The sequence below is a fragment of the Prionailurus bengalensis genome, chromosome D4 (genome assembly GCF_016509475.1).
Source record: "Prionailurus bengalensis isolate Pbe53 chromosome D4, Fcat_Pben_1.1_paternal_pri, whole genome shotgun sequence".
In the NCBI taxonomy this organism is placed as follows: Eukaryota; Metazoa; Chordata; class Mammalia; order Carnivora; family Felidae; genus Prionailurus; species Prionailurus bengalensis.
Genome location: NC_057359.1, coordinates 90,334,535 through 90,361,472, shown reverse-complemented (window position 1 = coordinate 90,361,472; position 26,938 = coordinate 90,334,535). Strand labels below are relative to the sequence as shown.

Sequence of the window (26,938 nt, the reverse complement as noted above, 5' to 3'; positions counted from 1 at the left end):
GACCTCCCCGTCTCGGCCAAGCCCAGACTGCGGTTTTCCACCAGAATCACGCTGCGGGGCAGGCCCCGGGACTCTCTGGCTCTTTCCCTGGAGTGCGGCCAGCAGCCTAGGTTGAGAGCTCATGCCCCCCGCCCCCCCCCCGGGGCTCCAAAGTACGCCTGCTCACCTTCGGGGACCCCTCCATCCAGCCCGCGGACGTAGAGCCCGTAATTGAAATCAATTCCAGGCAGAGTGTAACTTCTTTCTCGGGGCTTCCCAAGTTCAGCCTGTGTGGGGACAGAGAGAAAGCCAAGGTGAGGAGCGAAATCGCAGATCAACCGCATCACAAGTTCAGCCACAGGAGTCAATCAGATGCTCACTTGGCCGCAGGCCCCGTGGGTGACCTTCAGGGCCACTAGGGTAAGGATGACGCTGCCCTCCACCGTCACCTCCGGCGCGAGGTGAGTGCCGGGGGCACTGGGCATCGAGACACAACCGGGAAAGCCTGCCCGGTGTGCTCATGACAGGGGACAAGTGAGCAGGGTCAGGAGGACCCCCGAGGCCTTGAAAGAGGAGGTGCGTTTGTGTGAGGGGAGGGGCGCGCAGCAGTCCCTGGGGGTCCAGCCTGGCCCTGCCGGCCCAGCGCTGAGTGGCCCAAGGGGACACACGGGAAGGCGTGGTTCACAGACGTTTACCTGGAGGCCCCTGTTCAAGGAGGGGCCATCTTTCCTACCTGACTCTTCATTCCTACCAAAGACGGCTTGTATCATCCTCACCGGAGCCCGTGAGGACGTCAATGCTCCTTGAGTCCTCGCCTGCAGGTGGGGATATGGTAACAAGGCCCACCATGACCTTCCCGGTGGCCGGCCAGCTCTCCTCGCTCTCCGGGTGAACTCCTTGCCCCGCGAGAAGGGGGTCGTAGGAACAAAATCGGTCTATTACCAACCACGTGACTCCCCCATCCTATAGACAGGGAAGCGGACACCGAGAGAGGTGCTCGTGACCCACGGCTCCTACGGGATGGGCTGGGTTTCACAGGCTGGAGTGTTTGGCCTCCGGCCGGAGCTCTTAACCATTAGATTACACGGCCCCCTCTCGGGGCGCCTAGGTGGCTCAGTTGGTTAAGCATCTATCTGCCTTCGGCTCAGGTCATGATCTCACAGGTCATGAGTTCGAGCCCTGCATCAGGATCTCTGCCGTCAGCACGGAGCCCGCTTCGGATCCTCTGCCCCCCTCTCTCTCCGTTCCTCCCCTGCTCGTGCTCTCTGTCAAAAATAAATAAGCTTAAAAAAAAAAAAAAAAAAAAGATTACACGGCCTCTCTTTCAAGTAGCAGCTGCCTGAGGTCAGAGGCCCTGGCCTGTAAGGCCCGTAGAACATTCAGTGAGCCCGTGCGGAGTTCGGACTGTGTTCCAGATACGATATTTGGTTGTCCCTGTGCTTCTCTCAGGCAGGACCCATCACTATCCCCATTTCTCAGCTGAGGCAGCTGAGGCACTGAGAGGCCAAACGGTTTTGCCCAAGTCCCCACGGCAGGAAGTGGCCAATTTGGGATTCGAACCCAAGCTGTCTGTCTCCAGCCCACACCCAGATCCACCAGTTAAACGAGTATCAACGAGCCGGTCTGGCTTTTAGTGCCTTCCTTTTCCTGGTGGCTCAGAGCAGGTGCTCTCAATAAATGCCTGAGACGAAAAGCCTCTTCCTCTGGGAAGCCCTCCCAGGTTGCCTTCAGTCCGGACAACTTTCTTTGTTATATGGCATCTCAGGGCCCCGAGCTCTACCTACAGGGCACTTACAAACTTGCGCAGTGGCACCTCGATGGCACCGATGGGCCTCGCCAGCACGACGCTCAGGGAAAGAATCAGTCACGCAGGACCACATACTGCACGATTCCACTTACGTGAAACGTCTCAAATAGCCCATTTGAGGAGGAAAAGTGGAGTGAATGGTCGCTTACGGCCGGGAGGGGTGATGGCTACGAGGTGTCCTAAAATGGACTGCGGTGACGATTGCACAAGTCTGTGAATGGGCTGAAAGCCGCGGCACCGGCACCGTAGGCTTTATTTGGGTGAATTGCATGGTATGTGAATTATGTCTCAGGAAAGCCATTAGAATTACACAGCAGTGTGATCAAGTCGTTAATTGCACGGCCATCAGTTCGATGTCGGTCTCCCCCTGGTGGAAAGTCTCTCCGTCTTTATTTTAAGGTTAATTTTTTGTTAGGTGTTTTTTTTTTTTTAATTTTTTTTTTCAACGTTTATTTATTTTTGGGACAGAGAGAGACAGAGCATGAACGGGGGAGGGGCAGAGAGAGAGGGAGACACAGAATCGGAAACAGGCTCCAGGCTCCGAGCCATCAGCCCAGAGCCCGACGCGGGGCTCGAACTCCCGGACCGCGAGATCGTGACCTGGCTGAAGTCGGACGCTTAACCGACTGTGCCACCCAGGCGCCCCTAGTTTTTTTTTTTTAATAGACCTTAGTTTTTAAAGCAATTTTATGTTCACAGCAAAACTGAGCCGAAGGTGCCAAGATTGCGCCTGTGCCCCTCCCCGACCCCCCCTTCTCCTCACTCCTCTTTTTCCCTGTGCCCAGCACGGCACAGATACTAGTAAACAGGGGTGAATGAATGAGGGAAGGAAAGACGGAAGGAAGGAAATGCCTCCTTGGAGACTCTTCTCGGTTCTCGTCTGCACGAGGTTCTCCCTCTTCTTTCCCATCTCAAATCCCAGGTCCCACCTCCCTGATGGAGTTCTGAGTTCCAGGCAAGTGCACGGGGGCCTCTGCTGGGCGGTTGGCTTTGAACTCCTTCCGCAAGACTCACTCCGAGCTGCAAACAAAGCTCTGGCTTCTCATTTGTTTATGAAAATGATCCGGCCTCTCTGGTGACTGCAGGGGAAGTTAATTAAAATGTGACTTCTCCAGGAGAGGCCTCCGCCTCCCTCAGGGCCAGTGCAGGTGGGCAGACTTCCAGCTGGCAAAGGAAAGACAGACAGACTCAGGAGCTGGCTGTTACTTGGGGGGTGGGGGGAGCGGAGAAGCACGCAGGTGTCTGGGTCTCTGCGCTTTTTACCGAGGGTTGCCTGGGAGTCAACAATTGCCGAAGTACCTGGAAGCCTTAGGCTGCAAGAATCGTTCAGAGGGGAGTTTCACCCATTCTTTCACTCCACAAATATCTTGCACGGACTCTGCACCAAGCCCTGTGTTGGGAGTTCTAAGCCGAACAAAGCGGAGACATAGCCTTTGCCCTTATGAAATGCACTGTTTTGGAAAAGGGATAATCAAACAAGTAACGATAGTCAAGTGCACCAGAGGGTTAGCTTGGGGGAGCACAGATTGCCTCTAGCTCCAAAAAATTTGAGTCCATCGACTGAGAGAAGATTTTTTGCAATGCAAGTATCTGACAAAGGGCTTTTACCCATCATATATAAAGAGCTGCTACAAATCAATAAGAAAAAAAACAGACAGACAATCCTATGGAAGGATGAGCAAGAGACCTGAACAGGCACTTCATTAAGAGGATGTCCAAGTGGCTAAGATCCATATTTCCAGTGGCTTAACCTCTGAGAAATGCAAAATAAAAACCCAATGCTATTGGTGAGAATGCGGAGCAACCAGAACGCAGATGCACTTGGTGGGAGGTACAGACTGGTACAGCCACTGTGGAACCCCATTTAGCAGTGTCTATTAAAGGTAAACACATACCTGATAACCCAACAGTTCCCTCCTGCCCACCCAACAGAAGTGAGTGCCTGTGTCCTACAAAGACCCGTCTGAGAACGCTCACAGCATCTCAGTTCTTAGTAGCCAAGTACCGGAAACAATCCCAGTGGCCGTTATAAGGTGTATAAAAAAGTTGTGATGTATTCATTCTGTAGACTACTCCATAGAAGTCATTCTCAATCGGGGGCACTTTTGGCCCCCAGAGGACACCTGGCTGTGTCAGAGACATCATGAGTTGCCACCACGTGGGAAGGAGTCCTACCTTCCACGTGGCTGGTGGAGGCCAGGGTTCCTGCTCAACATCCAACCACGCGCAATACGGCCCTCGCCTCCGACAACAAAGAATTACCCGGCCCCCAAGGCCAACAGTGCCGAGGCTGGGAAAGCCCACACTATGGCAACCAGCGTGGGGCGAAAGAAGCCAGGCGCGCGAGGGACGCGTGGAGGACGCTCGAACGCCATCGGTGTGGGTGCCCTTGGGGCAGGCGTCGTGGCTGAGGCTGCGTCGGAGGCTTCGGGGGATCTGGTCCTGCTTCTTGACCTGATGTGCGTGCCCTTCACGCCTGCTGTCCTCCTTCAGAACCCGCTCATCTGTGATGTGACCGCGGCCACGGGTTGAGACAGCAATGTGTTCCTGATGGCCACAGGAGACACCTGCACGGAAGCACCGTGTAAACCCCGGCAAAACATAAGTGGCGGCAGCAACACGAAGACAATTCGTGGGGTCCCAAAGGGTTCTCTGCCGTGTGCTTTTGCAACGGCGGAGTCCCGTCTGGAATTCTCAGAGTGTTCGTTTTGTCATTTGCTCCGACCGTTCCAGCCCGGAGCGTCACCCAGAAGGAAGAAGCTCCCCAAGAATTCGGCGGAGAAGGGGGTTTGGCCTTCCAGCCCCACGGCTGGACTTGCTTCCCTCTCGGGCAGGTCGTGCAGCATCTGAGAAGGCCACTTGTAGGGCACCAAAGGGTCCCCGGGCCCTTCTCAGGTGCGGCCCCAGAGCACCCCCAGAGCTGTGTGCCCCCCGACCTTTTCCCGGGTCCCACCCATCCACAAACCCTCCTGGGCTTAAAAGCCCCCTCTCGGCAGTTCAATCCTTTAGGCCCAGGGGCCGGGTGCTCTGGGGTCCCCGCGCTCACACGTGAATGCCCAGAGGAGTGGCGGACTCACCCCCAACCAGCTCAGCTGGCGAGTGAGAGGAGCTCACGGGCCCCCCTTGGTGCCAACACCCCCAACCACCACGGTGACCGTGCACCAGCCTCCTTTACCTCCATCACCTCTATCTCATGCTTAGAAGGATCCTGCAAAGCGGTTACTACCGTCCCGGTTTTCAGGTGACAGCAGCCCAGACAGCTTCAGGGCCTTGGTTGCTCCAAGCTGCACAGCTAATGAATGGCCAAGGCAGGATTGGAACCCGTATTTGACTCCGCAGGGTCTTTGCTGCCTCTTAATCACTCACTTGGCATCTAGCATAAACTGCCGGGGACCATTCATCCTCCTTCCTTGTGTGCCAATCTTAGCTCTGCGGGCGAGAGGCTGTTCGGGCAGAGTGGCTGTGCCTTGGATGTCTTTGCACGCCCACCCCCCCACCCAGAGAACCAAGGTGGCCTTATGCCCAGGAGGGCCCCATGGGAAGTCCACTGTGTTCATGTATAGTGGGATTGTGGGAAAAGCCACAATCAGAAAACACCGTAGGCCTGTTGTGACCTGGACCTGTGTTTTCTGCCACCTCAGAAAACACCGTAGGCCTGTTGTGACCTGGACGCAGGATGGCAAAGTCATGACCGGGTCAGGGGAAAGTGGGCAGGGAAAGAAAGAAAGACACCAACCTTGGATTGGCATTTTGGAGAGACCTGACCGGAAGAAGATTCCTGTGGGTCAGCCAGGGAGGGCAGGAGAGCCAAGGGTTCTCCAAGGGGCTTCTTGGCAGTAAGAAAGAGCATTGAGCCAGAGGTAGAAGGACCTGGCGTCCTTTCCCAGCTCGACCAGAGAGACCTTCTAGAAGCCTATAGAGAAAAGCGTCTAGCAGGTGTCTGGGCACCTCAGGGGAGCTGTGTGAAGCCAGCTAAGGATTGACAAACAGGTGCTCAGAGCTCCTGACCCCGAACTTCCAGATGTGGGCAAGCCAGTCGTGACAGACATCTGAGATCAGCTGCCCTTGATATGCAACATAATTTGAAGTCGAGGGTGGGTCACCTGCTTCCCCGTGGCCACCCCTCCCTCTCTGATATCCGTGAAACTGACGACATTGGCCACAAATCTCAGCTTCGATTGGCCACTCAGCTCCCCAAGCTACCTGCCCCCACCCCCAGCCCAGAACAGGATAAGAGCCAGCCCAGAGAGGCAACAGCTCTCAGGCTGGCATGTGCAAAGGTCCTGGGGCGGATGGTGCAGACAGGCTGTTGGGCCACATGAAGGCTGGAAGCACCTTCCCTACACGGGGATCTCTTGGAACCACCACACTCTCTTTACTGCAGAAGTAAAGAAAGCAACGAGGAAGAGAGAGAACCTTTACTGAGCACCTCCTCCAAGGCTCATGTTATGTGATCTCACTAAGCCAACCTTAGTTCTGAGAACTCACTCTGCCCGAGAGCTTCTTGTGCTTCTCCGGGAACTCCGACAATCCCACTGTGAGGTCGGTCTCTCAATTTCCAGGCGGGAAAACTGAAGGCTCCCCCCTGCCCAAGGCCACCCGGCTAGTATACAGAGCAGCTGAGGGAAAGCTGAGCTCTCTCAGACGTGCTGACCCCACAGCAGGCCCCCCAGCAGCTCTCTGAGGGAGGGAGGTCACATTATCTCCAGTGGACGGATGGGGAAACGGAGGCCCGGGAAGAGAAGGGACCCATGAACCCCTTTCAGCCTGCACATGCGAGCCCCCTCCCACATTTCCCGTGTCTGATGGCGGAATTCTAAGACGTCTCCTGCAAAATCCTCGAGGCCTTTGAAGGGGCACGCCTTAGCTCCGCACGGCAGGGAAGTGTGACACATGGGCCGCTATTCAAACAGGGCCCGGCAGCCGGGATCCCTCGTGGTCGAGGTGCTCGAATCAAGAGGCGTCAGGATGTGGGAGAAGAATCCCGGCTCTGCGTCAGACCACCCCGCCCTCCTCGGCACCGTTCAAACGGTGCCTTTCCCCGAGTTTCCTCCGTCACAGAGTGGCTTGGCTGGAATACAGCTCTGGGTGACAGCTGTCCCCATCAGCAGACAGCTTCATTAAACCTCATTAAGATGTCATCCCTTGCTGACTTAGTTCCCGTCTCTCAGCTCTAATTAAAGCCAGCTCTCTCCCTGTCCCAGGGGCCCTGGGATTCTCTGGGCTCCTTCTGCACCGCCGCTGTATCCGCCGTTTACACAGAGGACCCAGGCCCTGGACCCCCGCACTGGATCAGGCCGGGCAGGCAGCCCCCCGCCCCGCCCGGAAGCCCCCTCGGAGCAGCCTGTCGCCGGCCATGAGGACCACTGGGGCTTTCCAGAGGCGCAGGTGGCGTTCCCCGCAGGCTGCTACCTCGCTCTGAAGTCACCTGAGGCGCCAGGAAGGACGGCCCCTCGCCCTGGAGCCTTGCCCAAGCCGCTTCTCATGAACCAGCTTCGAAATAAGCAACCTGACCTTGCAGTTCAAGTCTAAGAATTTCCCACCCGATACACGTTTGGAAATTCATAACTAGCCCCTGTTTGCCTCCCAAGAGGCGAAAATGGGTGAAATCAGTTGCCTTTATTTCTTGGATGGCCCGGACCGGATCCATCCCAAGGGGCGTTTCCAAGATGGGTTTTCAGCCCGGGAGCTCAACGCCCCGGTTCTGGACTTACCTTAGAAACTCGCTCCCGCAGGAGGAAGCCCCGTAAAGGAATCACGCCCACTTCCTGGCGGCCACACAGAAGGGAGTTCGTTGACCCTCTAGCCCAGCGTCTGAACTAAATAAATGTTTGCCCGACAGCTGAAGAGTCTCCACTTACTTTCTGCACCCCATTAAAGTGTGGCTACGTGAACTCCCGCAGTTACGGCCTGGTAGTTATTAAATAAATATCTGCACATAGCCAAGCCCATTCATGTGCATGCACACACCTACCACTGTGCTCATGGAGGGGTAGTTCATTATTGTAAAACAACTTAAGACCCTCAAATGAAAAGCACAATATAAATGCAAATCGTGGTCCTGATTAGCATAGAGGATATTTATTTATTTCCATAATGAGAACCTCAGATAAACAATCACGTGAAATAAGGTACATTATGCATCAAAGGACTCCAGCACCGTCTCAGAAGCCAGGTTCTTTGAACCGTGTGCCTTGTGTGAGTGGCATGTGAACTTGAATAATGACCCCAGAAAAGGCACGCATGGGAGGACCACGTCCCCCTACATGATCAAAGGCATATAAAATAATGTCAAGTGAAAAAAAAAAAAAACACAAACCACAGCAGGATTCACAATCCAACATATACTATGGTTACGGCCACGTGAAGAAAGCTTCACGGAAAAAACATACTGGAAGGAAACACACATCACTGATTGCGTGAGGGCGTGTAGTTAGAGATAGGGAGAGGGTGTCGAGATGTTAACGTGCAGAATCTAAAAAGGCAAAAGGCAGAGTTAAAGCGTGAGTTTCTATTCCCCACGGTACCTGCCAAGGGTCAAAGGCAAGGTTCTTCTCCTGTGTCATTACAACCGCAAGGGTTATGATGAGGGCTGGGCTGGCGGCCCCTGGGGTGGAGGGAGGTGTGGAGGGGAGGACGAGGACGGGAGAAGCCGGCTTGTTAATGTCACACGGAACTGAGTTCCAGGTCCGCCACTCCCCGTGTGACCCTGGGCAGGTCGCTTAATTTGTCTGGTCCCGGCTTCCTGCCTGGAACACCTCCCAGAGCTGCATGGAGGGTCTGGTGGCATCCGGCCCTGGGTGTGGCTTCGGCTACGGCTGTGGTTGTAGGTGGTATTGTGGGAGCAGCTCTCCAGGTCAGGCCAAGGGGAGTCCCAGGCAGTGGGACAGCTCTCCGGGCCCCACTGCACCTGCCCTTGCCTGGCTCTCGCGGCCGGCGCTGCCTGGTGTTCTGCCTCCAGCCTGGTTCCTCCGTCTCCCTGGGGCGGCCCGGGGCTCCCTCCGTGCTGCCAGGACCGTTACCGCAACTGATGTATGGCCCCTGCCGTTGAGGCGGTCACGGTGACAGGGCCCCTGCGCTCCCTCCCCGCCCTCCCCTCCCCCCAGACAGCTTGAAACCAGGTCCTTCATTTGCATTTACATGATCTCGCTGTGCAGCTTATGAGATCGAGAGATTTATTTGCTACTTAGCTTGATGTTTGATTACACTCGGAGAAGGCGGTGAGCGGCAAAGTGCAGGGATGCGTCGCTCCGAGCCTGCAGCCTCTGGGGGCCAGTAACTCAACAGCAGGTTTAGGCGGATGAGGGGGAAACGCGCAGCGTTTTGAGAAAGGCAAACGTGAGAGGCTGGAAGGAGAAAACACCATGATCTGGATTTTTTTTTTTTCTTTTTTAATGAAACCAACAGAAACTGGCTGAGGTGTCATCTGAATTATGAACAGCCCCAAGCAACTCTATGAGTTAGCTCATCGTCCTGGGGAACGAACTCCCAGAAACTTTTCCTTCCGGGCAAAACCAGAGGCTCCTGAAATTGATGGTTCCGCGCCCCCCCTCCCCACCTCCCACCCAAGTAGGGAGGGGTGAGGATCGCCTCCTGCTCATAGGTACGGCTCTCCGATCGCAGCGTGTGGATCAACACTGGCTCTGCCAGTTACACCCAAGCTCCTCATCTGTAAAGCGGGCAAACAATCCCACCCCTTAGGTCCGAAGCTGAGCCGGGTGACCTCAAACCATGGTGGACACAGAGCAGGCTCCCAGTAAACCGGCCGTTTTCTGAAGAAGCAAGGAATAAAGCGAAATGCTCCCGTGGAGAGAGGTCCCTCAGTGCCACGCTTTGCCGTCCAGCGTCACCTACGTGTGGCGCGGGTTGTGCACTGTGGGGGCTGGATTCTAGCTCCCTGGTTGGCCCGGTCCGGATGCCCGCAGCTGGGCAAGACTGCTTTCATAGTAGTCTGCGCTGGGCATAGTGACGGGCAGAGATCTGCTGCTGCCAGCCTGCACCCTGTGGCGTTCCAGATCCAAACAGAAGTCATCTGGAACATTCCTGAGACATGACAATTTGGTGCTTGTGAGAACATGATCTTGGGGCCAAACCTGCTGGGTCGGGATTCTGGCTTCTCACCTCTGTGTGATTCTGAGCCAGTTGTTTAAGCTCCGAGCCTATAAAACAGATGTAATGAGAGTACCAGCTCACGGGGTTGTTGGAACATTGCATAATGCCGGGCAGGTTCTTAGCAGAGGGCCTGGAAGGTGCTTTTTTTTTTTTTTTAAGTTTATTTATTTGGAGAGAGAGTACAAGCGGGGGGGGGGGGACAGAGAGAGAGGGAGAGAGAGAGAGATGGACAGAGAGAGAGAGAGAGAGAGAGAGGGAGAGAATCCCAAGCAGGCTCCACACTGACAGCACAGAGCCCAGTGTGGGGCTCGAACCCATGAACCGTGAGATCATGACCTGAGCCGAAACCAAGAGTCGGAGGCTTAACTGACTGAGCCACCCAGGTGCCCTGGGCCTGGAAGGTTCTTACCAAAAAGTAGGCATACTAGCTAGGTGTCTTCATCAGCTTGTCCATTAGTTCTCAGCAACTCTGTCTCCATTTGTGTAAACAGAGAACTGGCCGTAAAATCAATTATGTCCATTTGATGGTTCCTCAAAGAGTTTAACATCAAATTACCCTATGACCTAGCAGTTCCACTCCTAGGTATGTGCCCGACGAAACTGAAGACAGATGTTCAAGCTAATACGTGCACACATGTGTTCACGACAGCATTATTTACAAGTGTCCTGTTTACAAGTGTCCAACAGCCAAGTGTGCATCGATTGACGAATGGATAATAAAATGCTGCCCCACAGTAAAATATTAAGCAGCCATAAAAAGGAAGGAAGTCCTCACATAAGCTACCGCGTGCACGAACCCTCCAAGGCAAAGAAGCCAGACGCAAAGCCACACACCGAATGATTCCATCTCTACGAAACGCCCAGAACTGGCAAATCCACAGAGAAAGAGAGCAGATTAGTGATTGCCAAGGAGTGGGGCCAGGGAAGGATGGCAGGAACGGGTTAATGGGTATGGGATTTCCTTTTGGGCTGATGAACGTGCTTTGGAACTAGACACTCATTGGGGATGTGCTAAAGGCCCGTGAATTGTACGCTTACTAACGGTTCATGGTTAATTTTCTGTAGATTTTGCTTCGATAAAAGAAAAATTAAGACATCCACAGGAAGGATGTGCCACGCCTCCCATCCGAGCAATTTAGGAAATTCTTTTCTCTCTTTGGGATGAGAAAGGACAGAAACGCAGATAAAGTAGCCGCTGTCTCATCGGGGCACGATGCGTCAGAAAACACCGCTCGACCTTAAGGAGGCGAGGCTGTGTGGCGGCGGTGGGAGGTGCCTCGGCTGGGACTGGAATATTTAAGCCATGTGTCATCTGGATATCCCTGCTCTGATGGTCCGTGTGGCAGAAGCTGGTGAAGGCATGTGTGTTGGAGGTTTGTAGATCTTCCCAAAATAGTTGTTCCAAAGCAGGCCAGAGGCCAGAGGACCAGTGACACTTGCTGGATTCCATTTCACATCACGTCCCTCCTTCGCTTCGAGTGGCCTCAGCTTTGGAAGGCCGCCGTGGGCGGGGAAGAGGAGGACTCGACCGTGAGTCTGGAGCCCTGGGAGCTGGCACCCGTCCGCCTTGCCTGCTCCCCGTGGCCCATGCCTCGTCTGCCCCGGGGGACACTGCAGGAGATCAGTGACTTTCCCAGGCCCAGTCACTGATCCAGCCAGGCAGCTGCTGTGATCCGAGTTTTATTTTGGGGGGTCGGGGGTGGGGGTGTCTCCACATCAGACTTCTTCCGAAGAGCAGGCTCTACGGCTTTCAGAAAAAAAATGAGAATCCCTCAGTGAGGCCATCTCGGAGGTCCTCACCCGTGCACCTGGTGTAGACAGATGGGATCTGAGCCCAGACTCTATTCCTTCTCCCCGTGTGACTTTGAGCAGGTAATCTGACCCCTTTGGGTCTGTCTGCCATCATTCATGGAACACGGATAACCATCCCCACCTCGGGTGGAAAGACCCGATTCAGACGAGCTCACTGGGACCAGGCACCAAGGGGCACCCGGCAGGCAGGAGGCGTGCAGCGGCTGGGGACGGTGTTTTCCTCCCCTTCTCCAGGCCACTGCTGCTTTAGTAAAGACAAGAAACACCTCCGCACTTACTCTGATGTGGCGTCCAGCACGCCAAGGAGCAAGTTTCCAGACTGCGGAGGAGAGAGAAACAGACCAGGGCCCCCGCCCCCACCGAGGGGAGAGCCACTGGCATTAGGGATAAACGACACATCCTTACGGTTACTTGGTCACTTCAGCCGCCAAGGGTGGAAGCCAGCAGACCACAGAAGCACAGCGGGACCAGGCTCATGAAAGAGGCTCCCCACCAAAAAAAAAAAAAAAAAAAAAAAAGAGCGAGCGAGAGAAAAGAAAGAAAGCAAGAGCCAAAGCAGAGAATGATCTATGTACTTTTCAAAACTTAAAACAGAAATCAAAGGAAAACTGAACTGTTTTAAGTTTTGACAGCTGCAGGGATCATTCTGTTTGGTTACTCTATTTATGTTTTCGTTTTCTTTATAGATTCATTGAAAATCGCATCATGTAATAGGGAAGAAAAATGTTCAGTATTTCCCGCCCCCCATAAACCCTTGTTCCTTCCCGAGAACAGATGAAAACGCCCGCTCCGGTGACTTTCGGTTTGATGTATATTTCATAATATCTCATTGATTGTAAGTTTTATTTCCATGTCAATAAAAAACTGGGATTGTAATAAATGAGAAGGAGTTTAACACAAAATGGCAGCTGACCTGTTAGCAGAGGAGGCAGCGGGGCGGAGGAAGAGGCTCTGAAATGAAGCCTGTTAATAAGGATGGCTATTGATTTCACCACGAAGCTGGGTGCCTCTCCGACAGGGATGTGCTCACAGCGTGAGGCTGTCCAGAGGCCTGTGGGTGAGGGGCCACCCATCCAGAAGGGGAGGAGGGCAGAGGAACTCCGGGGCGGGGGGCATCGGAGACCCAGAGAGGGGCTCAGGTGTGCGGGTGACGACGTTCGGAGCAGGGCAGGGTGTCTGGCTCTGTGGGCTGTGGAGGGCAGCAGTGGCTTGGGATCTCAAGACCGTTAAGACCATCTTACCAACAGCTAGTGGACGCCGTGTCGCGTTGAGGGGTGTGCGAAGCAGCCAGGCTCTAAGTGGCTAAAAATCTGCTCGTCTGGGCTAGTTTTAAAACAACTGGACTTGTAAGCTATTGGTGCCGAAGGGCTTTCGAGCTAACGGTCTCAGCCTGCTGTGAAGAAATGACATCCCAGGGACGCATACCCAGATCTATCTTTGGCTCGTCCATGGAACGGGGAGCCCCAGGTGGCATGGGGGGCTTGGCTGTCGGCACCAGCCTTGTACCGCGTCCTCTCCTTCAGTCTCCGCTTCTCGCCATTGGCCTTCTTTCTGCAACTTGAACTTGCCAGCCTCCTCCCGCGTACGGGCTGTGTTAGTCGCCCCTTCCTCATCCAATCCTGCGCCCCCCTCACTCCTAGCTGAAATGTCACTGCCTTGGGAAAGCCCCCGACTCTGCAGCCCTGCTTAGAAGCCCCCGTGACATGATCTCACGTACTTTCCCCCTGGGACCCATCGCGCTGTAACCGACTGAAGGTTTGGGTGGTGGTTTGGGCCACATCTCACTCAGCTGCACATCAGTTGCAAGAACACCGGGTAAGTCTGTCCCATTCGCCGCGGTGTCCCCAGGGCCCAGCACACAGTAGGTCTTCAACACGCACTTTGGGAAGACTCAGGCGACTGACTGCCAGGGAGCAGCGGTGCGGGCGGCCGACGTTCTGGAAGCCCATAGAAGCAGTGCTCCTCCCAGGCCTGGCCTGTCTGGGGCAGGTCTTCTAGAACAGAGTATGGGATCTGTTCCCAGGTTCTCTAGGGATCTAGAGACTGCCAGCCCTGTCCCACAGTGGACCCCACAGAGAAGCTGCAGTTTCTAGACTCAGGGGGAACACCAGAACTGGACAGTGTCCCGCCTTGCGGCTACGATAGGCAGGCAGGAACCAGGAGGTGTGGGAGGCTAAGAGAGAGGGTCAGTCCAGGAGGGCAGCCCGGAGGAGGCTCCCTCCCCGCTCCTCTGGCCTCTGCGATCCCATCTGTAAAGTGAGAGAGCTGATCTCTAGGGCTCCTTCCGCTCTGCCACTCTCTCTCCCTCTCTCTCTCTGGAGAGAGAGCATGTCTGGATGTGGGTCACCCAGATCCACATCACCCACTACTTTTTGTTCAGGAAGGCAGAGCAGCCCAGTGGGAAAGCTTCAGAGCCAGCCGGATCTGGGTCCCGCGTTGACGCTCCTGCTGGTTCGCACCCGGCGTGTGTGACGAGAGAGTGTGCAGGGCCCCTCCCATAGTGAGCTCGTGGAAACAGGGACGAGGGGCCTTGCTAGAGAGACCTAGTGCCGCCCCGTCTCACTCCCACCTGCCACACGGGCTCATGCGACCGGCCGCCCGCGCTCAACCCAGCGTGACCGAGGCAAAGCCGACGGGGCCACCCTGGCGTGGAGCTCCACCCGTGGCCTCTCCAGCACACGCGGCAGCCACTTGGAGAACCACGCCTGGTTCGTGGGAAGTCCTCTCGATGCCGAGCTGCAACCAGGGGCGATGGATGGAAAGCATGTGAGGAAGGTGGCCACAAAGACCTTGGACCAGCCAAACCGAGCCCAGGCTTCCAGGGTCCTCCCCCGTGCCCCCAGCCCGCCGCGTCCCTACCGACAGCTGAACATCGCGGACGCCCCTGGCTCCGTGCTTGGGAGGAGGCAACGACAAGCGACGGGAAAAGAGATCTGAGCTCTCCTGCAGGCACTCGGTGCGAACGACGGCTGATCGATATTAACTGAGGAAGAGGGGCTGTGCTATAAATGATTTAATGGGTGGCTTCTTACACGCAATGGGGCCGCATGACTCAGGTAAAGATTTCAAATATGTGGCATAATGGCTACAAACATGCGAGATCTGTTTGTACTTAGCTTTCAGTCTTGGAAATTAGCAAGCTCTGTGCTTCTCCCGCAATTAATCATTAAAGAATCAAGAGTGAGGATACTCATTATTGTAGAAGACTCCAGCGATGGTCTTGATCCACCTTATGAAACAGACAGATTTGGTGCAACTGAATAATTTTCCTCTTCTCCGCACAAGATCAGGAATGCTAGTCATCCCCGAAGGCGGGAGGGAATGCTTACGAACTCGTATAGACCAGCCTATAATTACCGAAATAGAAAAAGAACACCATTTTGTAATGAATGACAAGCTGCTGAGAGGAAATCTAATTTGGTCTAATTAAGCAACCTTTTGTGAGGATTTGTCTTTAGATGAAAAGAGGGAGCCAAGGAGATCTACATGCAAATGAACTCCCTCATTTTGGTTTTAAAGGGCCAGGCTGAGACGGTGTCTGGGCGCCCGGGCCCTCCTCTTCTTCGTGACACGGTTTCCTCTCTCCTCGCCCCGCCCCCCCCCCCCAGGCCCAGGCGCCCCCCACCTGCCTGGCAGGAGCCTCCCGCGTTTTGTCCCTTGTCCCTCATATCTTTTCAAACAGGACACCTCGGGTTGACAGAGCTGACCCTTTGCTTATTCAGGAGCAAATTTTATTTGGCCCAAAGTAATAAAAGCCAATGGGGGTTTTGCTTATTAGAGGAATGCGCTGCTGTCCTCTGAGGGCGCGCCTTCTGAAGTCCGGAGGGTTGAATAAACGCGCACCCTGTTCGATCGGCAGTGACAGAGCGACTACGGTGGGAGAAGTCCCTGTCGGGCGGAGCCCCCCCCCCGCCCCCCCTCCCCGGGTCAGCCACGTCACAGCCTCACGCAGCCGCGTGGGGTGGACTCCCTTTGGCTCACAGAGGGGACAGTGGGTGCCGTGCTCCTTAGCCTCAAGCTGTTGCTTCAGGAATGAACAGAGGCCAACTTCTTGGCTGCCATTCGGGGGTGTGGGCGGGGATGTTCCCGAGACCGTCTTCAGCTTCAGAAACTCACTAGAAGGACCCACAGGTCTCAGAAAAGCTACTCTTCTCATGGTCATGGTTTATGGACACGGACTAAAGTCAGCGGATGGGGGGAGGGGGGGCGCCTGGGTTTCTCCGTCAGTTAAGCGTCCGTATCTTGGTTTCCGCTCGGGTCATGATTTCATGGTTTGTGAGTTCGAGCCCCAAGATCGACTCTGTGCCAACAGCAAGGAGACTGCTTAGGATTCTCTCTCTCTCTCTCTCTCTCTCTCTCTCTCTCCCTCTCAATCTCTCTCTCTCTCCCTCTCAATCTCTCTCTCTGCCTCTCCCCTGCTTGCTCTCTACCTCTCACTCCCAAAAATAAATAAATAAAAATTTGAAACAATAAATAAATAAAGTCAGCAGATAGGGTAGGAGCCAGGAGCTTTCCCCCCGCCCCCTGGAGTTGTATGGATTGTGGTTACTTCTCCCAGCTTTGATGTGTGATAATTCACACAGAGGATGGCCCTGCCAAGGAGGCCTTGGTGTCCAGAGTTTCACTGGGAGTTGGTCACATAGATGGGCTGATTGCTAACAGGGCTGGCCTCAGCCTTCAGACCCTCCAGAGCTCAAACTGACACTGTGTGGCCCGTGGGCCTCCCAACATAAGTCACACATGGACGAACTGGCTGGCCCAACCCCAGCTAAAACAGACATTTTCATCAGGCAGGGCATCCCGAGGGCCAAGAGGTTAGAGGTCTACCTCCCAGGAGCTGGGCCAAAGCTGATCCTTTCTCTGGAACATGGAGGGTGTGGACATCCCAGACCTGCTGAATTAACCCTTACTGCCCAGCAGTGATACCTTCCTCCCAGCTACCCTGAGGGCAAGTGGCAGAGTGGTGACACCTGACAAGGTTGGGTAGATGAGAAGGGAAAAACAAAATACATTCCCTCACTTGGACCCCACAGCCTCCCATCTTCACTCTCCAGTTAGTTTTCAAAGAAGGTGCGAACGTTCGGGCTTTTTCATCTTTCCAATGGGAACAAATCGAATGAGTAAGGGGCAGGTGGCCGCAGCAGGTCCCCCTCAGCAGCCCCTCCTGTATGACCAATGGTCCAGACTGAGAATGCCCCCCCTAGACTGCCCGTCTGAGTCAGGGGCACTTACTTCTCCGCACCCCCAGATGCCTGCCCTTGTATTCAGGATGCCCGAGGGAGGGAGCCAGAAGGGACTGAAGCAGAACGTGGGACAACAGGAGGCACAAAGCGTCCTGTGGAGAGAAACAGGAAAGGGAAGAAGGAACTGCTTCTAGTCTTGAGTACTGTTACCAGCTGACTGTTTCCTGCCCCCAAATTCCTATGTTGAAATGGCTTTTGCCGGGGGGGGGGGGGGGGGAGGTTCCTTTGGGAGGTGATTAGGTCAAGAAGGGGAAGTCCTCCTGAATGTTTGGGATCAGCGCCCTTATAAGAAAAAACAAGAGGGGCACCTACCTGGGTGGCTCAGTTGGTTAAGTGTCTGACTCTTGATCTTGGCTCAAGTCATGATCTCACAGTTTGGGAGATAGAGCCCTGTGTTGAGCTCTGTGCTGACAGTATGGAGCCTGCTTGGAAGAAAGAAAGGAAAGGCCAGAGCTCTCTCTCTCTCTCTCTCTCTCTCTCTCTCTACCATGTGTGGCCACAAGGAGAAGCCAGCCATCTGTAAACCAGGAAGAAGGCACTCACCAAGAGTCCAACCGCACTGGCAGCCTGATCTGAGAGAAATAGATGCTTGTTGTTTAAGCACCCCCACCACCGCCACCACCGTCTGTGACAATTTGTGACAGCAGCCCGAGCTGGCTAAGACAAGCACAAACAGCTACCGTGGGTTAAGCAAGTACTAAGTGCCCAATGCCTTGGTCAGGGCTAAGCACTTAACATCCACTGACCCCTGACCCTTTCTGAGCTGACCTCTCATTTAAAACCGTACTCCAGCCTCTCTACATCTCCACCCCTGCTTTGTGTTTCTCCACAATGTTTATCAACTGTGTAGTTTAATGGCGAATTTTGGTCACCATCTTTCTCTTCTCCCTGTCACGTGAGCTTCACGGGGTCAGGGATCATATTGTTGTGGTTGCTCAGTGCTCCGTCTCCGTCTCTGTTGAAGGATGGGTGCATGCATGGATGGGTGCATGAATTCTCATTGTATCCTATGAAGCAGGTCAGCTCTTATCCCAGTGTTACATGCATGCGCAAGGCCACCCAGATAATCGCCAGAGGCAGGGCTGGGAGCCAGGTGTGCCTGACTCTGGCCTCCCTCTTTCTGGTGCATCTAGTATCTACCAAAGCCTCCTCACTCTCCTGGAGCACAGAGACCACAATCAGCTGGGTATGAGGTGCATGCAAGAGACTACTCATGGCTCCAGCTGTTCTGGAGTAGGTCAACGTCACAGCACAGACAAATCAGGAAGTCCCCTCTGTGGCCCTGACCCATCTCCTTTCTATTAGTGTCCTGGGGCTGCTGTGACAAATTGCCACAAACTTGATGGCTTAAAATAACCAAAATTTTATTTCAGCCGGTTCTGGGAGCCAGAAGTCGGAGATCATGGTGTCAGCATGGTTGCTTCCTTCTGGAGGCCCCCAGGGAGAAACGGTTCCACGACCCTCTCTCAGCTGCTGGTGGCCTCCTGAGACCCTTGGCATTCCCTGGCTTGAAGGTGTATTATTCCAGTCTCTGCCCCTATTTCACTTGGCCTCTTCCCTCATACTGTCTCTGCTTCACCACCTCCCTCCCCTTTCCCTCACAAGGACACTAGTCAGGGCAATTGGGGCTCATCCGAAATCCAGTAAGGTCTCATTTTATGATCCTTAACTTTATGACAAATGCAAAGACCCTATGTCCAAAGAAGTTCCCATTTGCAGGTACTGGGGGTTAGGACTTGGACATATCCTTTCGGGGGACATATTCAATCCCCCACACCCTCCAACAACTTGACACAGCCACACCATCCAGCCATCCACACTGACAAGCTGGGGGGCGGGGATGCCTATCAATGCACAGCCCTGATCAAACAGATGTCATGAGACCCGCCTCAGTGCCAAGCACTGTATCAAGACAAGCCAGACTCTATCTCCTGGGACTGACGTCATGTGTGTGCATGCCCCTTATCACAGCTCATGGGGAGACAGGAGCTCAAAGAGACAGATGAGCCAAGTTCTGGGGGCCCAGAAGCCAAAAGACACTCACCGCCCACCCTCGCTGGAAGATGTGAGATCACATGAGGAAGGTTTCCCAGAGCATGAGGTATGTGATGTAGGAGTGAGGGGTGGGGTGGATTTTTCTGGTGGTAACATGCGAGGGGCATTCCTGGAAACGTGTGGCCACAGGGACCAAGTGAAATCTAGGACATGCAGAACCCTGTGGCACGTAGACGACTGGCCTGTGCATCATAAGTATACCAGGCTGTGCTCCCGAGGAGGGAGCAGGCTGGTCTGCCAACCAGGCTCGGGGCGGACCTACCGGAAGAGACAGCATTTCAGAAGGACTGGGAATGCTGACCAGAGGGACACAGGTGGCATTTCATAGCAGGTGCCCGGAAGGTGGAAAGGCGTGAACAGGAAACACAAACAGCAGAAAATGGTCTGCTGACCAGGAGAAAGATGAACAGTGGGCCAGACTGTGCCAGGCTCCCGTCTGCGGCAGGTTGCGGGTCAGTGGTCATGGAATGATCAGCACAAGGCAGTTGAGGAAAAGTCAGACTGGTGGTACAGCAGAGACTGGAGGGGAGAGCAGGAGGCGGGGATCCCCAGGAGTCTCGCTTGGCACTCCAGGTGGGAGGTGACAGGCGTCTGAATTGAGAGGACGGGGCTCAGTCCGTTGAGCATCCGACTCTTGATTTCGGCTTAGGTCTTGATCCCAGGGTGGTGGGATGGAACCCCGAGTTGGGCTCCATGCGCAGAACCAGCTTAGGATTTTCTCTCTCTCTCCCTCTCCCCTGCTTCCCTGCTCACCCACTTTCTCTCTCTCTCTCAAATAAAAAAAATTTTTAACAACGTCTCTGAATTGAGAGAGAGCGTGGTCAGGACGCTCCTGACGCAACGTCAACGCAAGACTTCTGAGCTGTTCCGTCTCAAGTGTGTCCAAAGGTGATTTGGTGCAGAGAAAGTTGCGGGCCAGCTTCACGTGGCCTCTTTATTCTTCCTGCTCCTAACCTATCGCCTTCTCTCAGCCCAAGTCCCCTGGACTTCTCCCTTGACTGGAGCATTCAGGACTGATAAGCACTAGGGAAGTTCCGAGAGGATTATCTGCTCAGCCCCAGGGCACACCTCCTCGCCACCTCGGCGTCCTCTCAGCAGTGAGATCAGAACCCGCGTGGGTCCTGTGACCTTACACACTGCACAGCAGGCTTAGAGTCGGGGCCCAGTGGTGAACGTAACTTTAAAAAACAAGAACTAGATATTTGCTCTTCCCCAGATTTTTCTATTTCCCATGATGCATGATGACCAGACCGGGCTCTCCCAGATACCCAGGAATTCTGTCCTTTTCAGAATGTCAGAAAAGTCTCCTTTTATTTTATTTTTATTATTATCATTGGTTTTAGAGAAAGAGCACGAGTGAGGGGAGAGGCAGAAGGAGGGAGAGAATCTCAACCAGGCTCCACACTCAGCACAGAGCCCAACATGGGTCTCTTATCCCACGACCCTGGGATCACAACCTGAGCCAAAATCAAGAGCCGGACGCTTAACTGTCTGAGCCACTCAGGCGCCCCAGAAAAGTCTCCTTTTAAAGGGTAGGGGACAAACTGCCAAACAGAGTCCCAAACCTTTGCATGAAAGCTTCAAATGCCACCCCTGCCCCTCAAAGACCGGACGCTCGGTTCACACTGCCAGCACGCAGAAAGTCTTTGTGCGGAATTACCATCCCCTTACCATCAATAAAAGAGTTAAAAGTTTTCATCTTAAAGGAGGTGCTTCCTCCGTGTAAAACCATCTCAGCAGGACGGAGCATCCTTACTATTCTACACCCCGGAATTCCCCTAAGAAATCAAATATAATCCTCTTTAAGAAGCTTTAAATAATTTTGAGCTTTCTTATTGACTTATTAAAAAGCAGCTTAAAACACGCCTTCGATGCAATCCTTTTACAAGGGTCAGGGATATAAAATTTGAAGAAATATAATTAGTAGATCAGTTGGAATGGCATAAGCAGCCAGATCCAAGTTTGACTATTTCAGAGAAAGACCCCCCCCCCAACCAACCTGCCCTGGGACGGGGGGGTGGCGGGGAGTGCCCTTTCTCCCACCTGCACGCCCACTCGTCGCGAATTTTCCTAACTCCCTGGTGGTTCCCTGCCCGGAGGAATCTGCTACCACAACTCTACTCACGTCTCCCCGGCAGTCCATCCCCAACAGCCTCATCTGTGAGCTTGCCTCTGGTCCTAATGACTGAACTTCTTAGAAACCCCTTTGTTAAGAGCTGCAGAGGGCTTAGAACATTCCCACGGTGGCCTTTGATCCCTGGCATCCTTGAGGGATACGAACCGGCAGTGCCCTGACGCACCGTGAACCATCACGTTCTTCTCGTTTCGCTGGAGCCGTGCTCCTTCTCGGGATGAATGGAGCGAGTCACAGTTGGATGCTTTTCATGTCTGAGTGACTGACTGAATGAATGAATGAATGCCCACGGCCTTTCTAAGTGTATGACTGTGTATAACAGAAAGCCACCACAGACAGGGACCAAGAAAGCCAGATTTTTCCAGGGGAAGGTATCCATTGGGCCACGTGTATTTCCTGTCTAAATAAAAAGAGGGGCTCCTGGGTGGCTCAACCGGATGAGCTTCCGACTTTGGCTCAGGTCATGATCTCCTGGTTCGTGGGTTTGAGCCCCGAGTCGGGCTCTCTGCTGTCGTGGTGGAGCCCACTTCAGATCCTCGGTTCCTTTCTCTCTCTCTGCCCCCCCCCTCCCCCTCTCTCTCAAAAATAAATAAAAACATTTAAAAATAGGTAAATAAATAAAAAGAGGTACCAAACTTAAAATGCACAATGCGGTTCATTAAAAAAAAATTTTTTTTCATGTTTATTTATTTTTGAGAGACAGAGAGAGAGAGAGACAGAGGGCGAGCTGGGGAGGGGCAGAGAGAGAGAGGGAGACACAGAATCCGAAGCAGGCTCTAGGCTCGGAGGTGTCAGCACAGAGCCCGACGCAGGGCTCGAACTCACGAAATCGAGACCTGAGTCAAAGCCGGACACTTAACCGACTGAGTCACCCAGGCGCCCCACAACACAGTTCATTTTTAACCAAGCAAGAGTTCTGTCAAACGCGAACCCTTACAAGAGCCAAACCCCAATTCTCTAAAAGAGCTTTGACACCTGCCGGGCACACCAACCACGACCCCAGGGCAGGCGATGGACTCCGTCTGGTTCACCGGAGGAAGACCCGATGTGATCAGTGGGACCCTCTGAACCTGGACGGTCAGCGCCAGCTCCTGTCGTAGCCGGGAGCCAGGCAAGCTCCTGGGAGGTGCCTGCGGACTGCCCAGCTTTCACACCATCTGGTTGGGCCTAGAATGGCTCTCTCTGGACGCAAGACGTCATACAGTTTGGAAGTTCGATGTACGGGTTTAGGAGCCACGACTGCCCAGCCTGGGGAAATCCAAGCTCTGTTACTCCCCAGCTGAGCCACCTTGAGCACGTGACTGCCTCCCTCTCTGCCTCAGTATCCCCAGTTGTAAAGTGGGGACGCAAGCGTGAACTGCCTCCAAGGGCAGTCATGAGAATCGGAGAAGAGAACGCTCATCAAGGCTTAGAGAGAACCTACAAAGCGGCTGGTGTTGTGGGTTCAAACCAGGAAAACACCGGCAATCAGCCCAATCCGTGTCTTGCCCCGCGCCTGCACGCACCAACCCCTCGGGGGGACGGGAGCCAGGGTGGTGACACATGTCCACGTCTGCCTGCGCCGCGAACACGCTCGCTGTCGCGCTTGGTCTAAGTACGCCGGTGGGCCAGCACATGGCTACCCTGATGCCAGCACAGGGTTTCCATTCTCCTGCAAGGAGCCTTGCAAAGCACTTCCAAAATAGCCAGCCCACCGCCCCACAGAAACCTCCCTGGGTGTCCTCACTCAACGCAGAGTCGACAGGCAGTATTTGCGGCCAGCTGTGTGTCCAGCATGGTGCCCAGCGCCGGGGATACTGAAATGCGAGACACAGGTCTCAGCCCCCAAACTTGTAATTTCCTGGGGGTACAGAAAGAAGGAAACACGTGGGCGTGGGGCAGAGAAATGGGAGCCACCATCGGGGTCTGTTTGAGTACCGGGCAGCACGGCCAGATTTAGCAAATACAGTTGAATGCAAATTTCAAAAACGACCAGTAATTTTTTAGGAGGAACGTGTCCCAAATATCGCATGGGACGTACTTATTGCTTATTCGTTGTTTGTCGGAAGTTCACCTGTGACTGGACATCCTGTATTCTGCCCGGTGGCCTTAGCCGGGTAGGAAGGACGGGAAGGTAGTTCACCCTCGGGGGAGGGCCACAGGTTGTGGTCCTCATCGGGAGTCATTCAGAATCTAGTAATGACCCCCTCGCGCATCACCAGGCGATTGGGGTTCACGTTTGTCCTAGCCTGTCAGGCTGCTGTCGTGGAATGCAACAGAGCTCGACTTCTCACATTCTGGGGGCTGGGGAGGCCAAGATCAAGGTACCAGCAGTTTGGTGTCAGGTGAGGACCCTCTTCTGGCTGCATGTGGCCGACTCCTCACTGTATCCTCACGTGACAGCAAGAGGGCGAGGGAGCTCTCTGCTGTCCCTTTTATAAGGGGACAGATCCCGACAGTGGGGGCTCCTCCTTCATGACGAATCACCTCCCAAAACTCCCCCCTCCTTCTATGGTCACCTTGAGGGTTAAGCATGTCACCATACAAATTTGGGGGGGACAAAAACATTCAGTCCATTGCAACCTACTTTCAGATGAAAAGCATGCTCCCCACAAAACAGGATGACCTGGGGCTGGCCGGGCCCCCCCAGCACCAACCTTCCTGATGATGTTTATGGCACAATGTTGAAATATCCCAGAGAAGAAACGTGGGATTTTGAGAAGCAGCTTTAGACATCTGTGCCGGAACTGAGGGCGTGGTCTTTGACTTGATGTGGTCATGGGGTCTGGAGAAAGTGATCGAAAGAAGAGCGCGGACTTCATTTTGGGCACCCAAGGGCACCGTGGGCAGATGGGGCACTCCAGGGTGACACCCACGGTTTCCACTCTGGGGCTCTATCACCTGCCACAGAGTTCCAGGGAGCTGGGCTTGGGGCCACCCCCTCCAGATCATTGTCTGGGACTCCCCCCCCCCCCCCCGCCCCCAGCTTCTCCATCTGACTCTGCATCATTTCCTGCTGGGTTTTGATCACAGATACCAGAGTTGCAAGCCTCAAGGGCCATGGCTTTCCTAACAAATCATAGTGCCTCCTGGAACCTTGAATCTTGCACACAAGGCTGACTCACCCATCAGGCGCTGGGACACAGTGATCAGGGCCCACAGGACTTGGAGGGGCCTGCCAAAAAATATTTTAGTTTCTTTCCCAAGCAGAAGAAAAAAATAAATAAACATATCCATCTATAAAGTATAAATTCTTATTTTTTTAAGGGTGCGGGAAGGCAAAACCGCCCAGAGCTCGTTGCTTGGGAAATGGCCCAAATTTCTTTTCTCAGGGAGGAATGAGCCTCTGGATTTCTGGGCACTGCCACCTCCTGGGCAGTAGAACACATTCCAGCAGAAAGAACACGGAGAGGGCAGGAAATTGACTCCACCCCCGCTCCCCTTCCCATCACCACAGCAGGTGCCGAGGGAGGCTCGGCGTTCAGGCTCCGCAATCATCTGGAGCCGGGTTCTAATCGTGTCTCCGCTTCGTACCAGCACGGGACCCCGAATGAGAGGCGTCCTCACTGTGCCCCGGCGGCTTCGGCTGTAAGACGGCGATGACGAAACATCTTACCTCCAAGGGCTGTTGTCATGACTGGGAAGACACTGCCGTAAACCACTTGCTATGAGGCTTGGTACTTCATTGGTGCTCGCCAAACGGTGGCTCTTGTTCCTGTGATTAACGCTCATTGAGATGTCTTTGAAATGCCCGCTTTGGGGAAAAAATCATGGTGGGGCAATTGGTCGAAACTGAGGAAGACCCGTCAACGGTACCAACGTCAAGTTCCAATGCGTTGTCTGAGACGCCGCCACTGGGGGAAGCTGGGTGGTGGGTACCAGGGCCTCTCTGGACTGTTTTTGCAACTTCTTATGAGTTTATAATCATTTCGAAATTTAAAAAATAAAAGATTGAGCCAACGAAATACCCGTCACGAAAAAAAGAACGTCGACGCCACGAAAGGGTGAATGGACTTTGTGAATAACTCTCATTTTCTGGGAGACTTGGATGAGCCCGTGTGTCCCCTCACGTCCTCCCCCTGCCCCTGTTCAGCCGCCGTGGTATTTTCCTTCATTATGCCAGTGCCTCAGAAGTAAACCTCTCTAATTTTCGACACCACAGCTATTTATTTAAATGCTAACTCGCATTATGAAGTGATAATCCATACGCGCAGGAGATAATTTATGAAGCATTTAAATTAAGAGGAGAGCTAATTGGGAGCGTGTGTCTTATAAGCCTTGCTAACACCAGAAAACTACAAATTAGGGGGGAAATGAAAGATATTTTTATCTTGCTTTTATCTGCTTTTGGAAGGCACTTGGAGGAAAAAATCTCCCTGTGATGCACACGCTGGTCCCCTGGCCCTTCTGGAGGCTGGTGTCTCCGCCCTGGCACTCCCCCAGCTGCTTACGGGGACCCCCCTCCGTCCAGACAAGCGGGGGCTCCCCGCATCACCCCTTGTTCCGATAAGGGAGAATTTTTTTTTTTTTGTCAGAAACCTTCTCAGCTCCATTATAAAGACACAAGTGGCAAAGATCGGCACTTTTTAGGTATTTATGCCTGATTGGAGAAAGAGAGGAAATTTGGCGGAGGGGAACATCAAAACAAATATCATGCATTTTATAATGATTTTGGTTCTTCCATTTTGATCTCACGAACCGTGAGATGGTGACCTGAGCCGAAACCAAGAGCTGGACGCTCAACCAACTGAGCCACCCAGGCGCCCCTGTAGCTCTGAGGCAATAAGGAGCCTCGGAAGCCTCTTGGACAGGAGAGGAAGGGTGATCTCATCGTATCTGCATCTGCCGTGTGACCCTTATCCCAGAACGCTTAACCCGCAGAGCTTCGAAAGGCCGTTCTCCCTCCTCACACCTGTTAGGATGGCTACCGTCAACAAGCAAGAGGAGGAGGAGGAAAAAGAAAATAAAATACGTTGGCGAGGACGTGGAGAAATTGCACCCTTGTGCGTGCGGATGCAAATGGGAAATGGTGCAGCCACCGTGGAAAACAATACGGCGGCTCCTCAAAGAAGTAAACATAGAACTACCCTGCGGCGATGCAGCAACTCCACTTCTGGGTGTCGACCCAGAAGAACTGAAAACAGGGTCTTGAAGAGAGATTTGCACACCCACGTACATGTCCAGCTAAACGTGGACACAACCCAGGTGTCCATCGATGGATGAGTGGATAAACAAAACATGAGACCCACACAATGGAACAGTATCGTTCAGCCTCAAAAAGGAAGGAGATCCTGGGGCGCCTCAGTGGCTCAGTTGCATCCGGCCTTGCAGAACGTTCCCGACCCCAGCCCACAGGTTCCGGGGACCTTATTCCTGCCGGCACTTGGTTTACGGGTGTGCCGGGCTTCACACCGCAGAGCAGCCTGCAGGTAAGTTGAATTCGTGGAAATCAAATGTTGTCCAAAGGGTGACCTGGGGCGGGTCCCGTTGTGACTGTAAGACGGACATTCTCAACCCCAGCTGCCCTTTAGAATCGTCCAGGAGTTTAAAAAAACATGCTAACGTCTGGGTCCCGCCCTAGATATTCTGCCATCAAGAATCCTTTGTAACCTAAAGTTATGACCCCCTCGCTTATGGATTTTGCAAGTTCAAATGGTGTTAATATCACAGATAGAAGCAGACAGGAACGTTCCAAGGTTTCTCCTGGCTGGTTCATTTAATACCTTGTTTTGAGCTCCCTTTTTTTTTTGCCTCTATTGGGTTTTTGTGCGACTTCACACCCTCACCCAGTTCACCCTGTTTCTCCCTAAAAACTAA

General features: G+C 53.7%; 1 protein-coding gene across 1 annotated transcript in view; it reads right to left on the bottom strand.

Annotated features, from left to right (window-relative positions):
• Nucleotides 1-26,938, bottom strand: part of CFAP77 (cilia and flagella associated protein 77) — a 131,576-nt gene that overhangs the window by 59,885 nt on the left and 44,753 nt on the right. Inside the window, exon 2 of the mRNA XM_043565206.1 lies at nt 167-266. Within this exon, the coding sequence (XP_043421141.1) occupies nt 167-266 (100 nt within the window). The remainder of the gene's footprint in view (nt 1-166; nt 267-26,938) is intronic.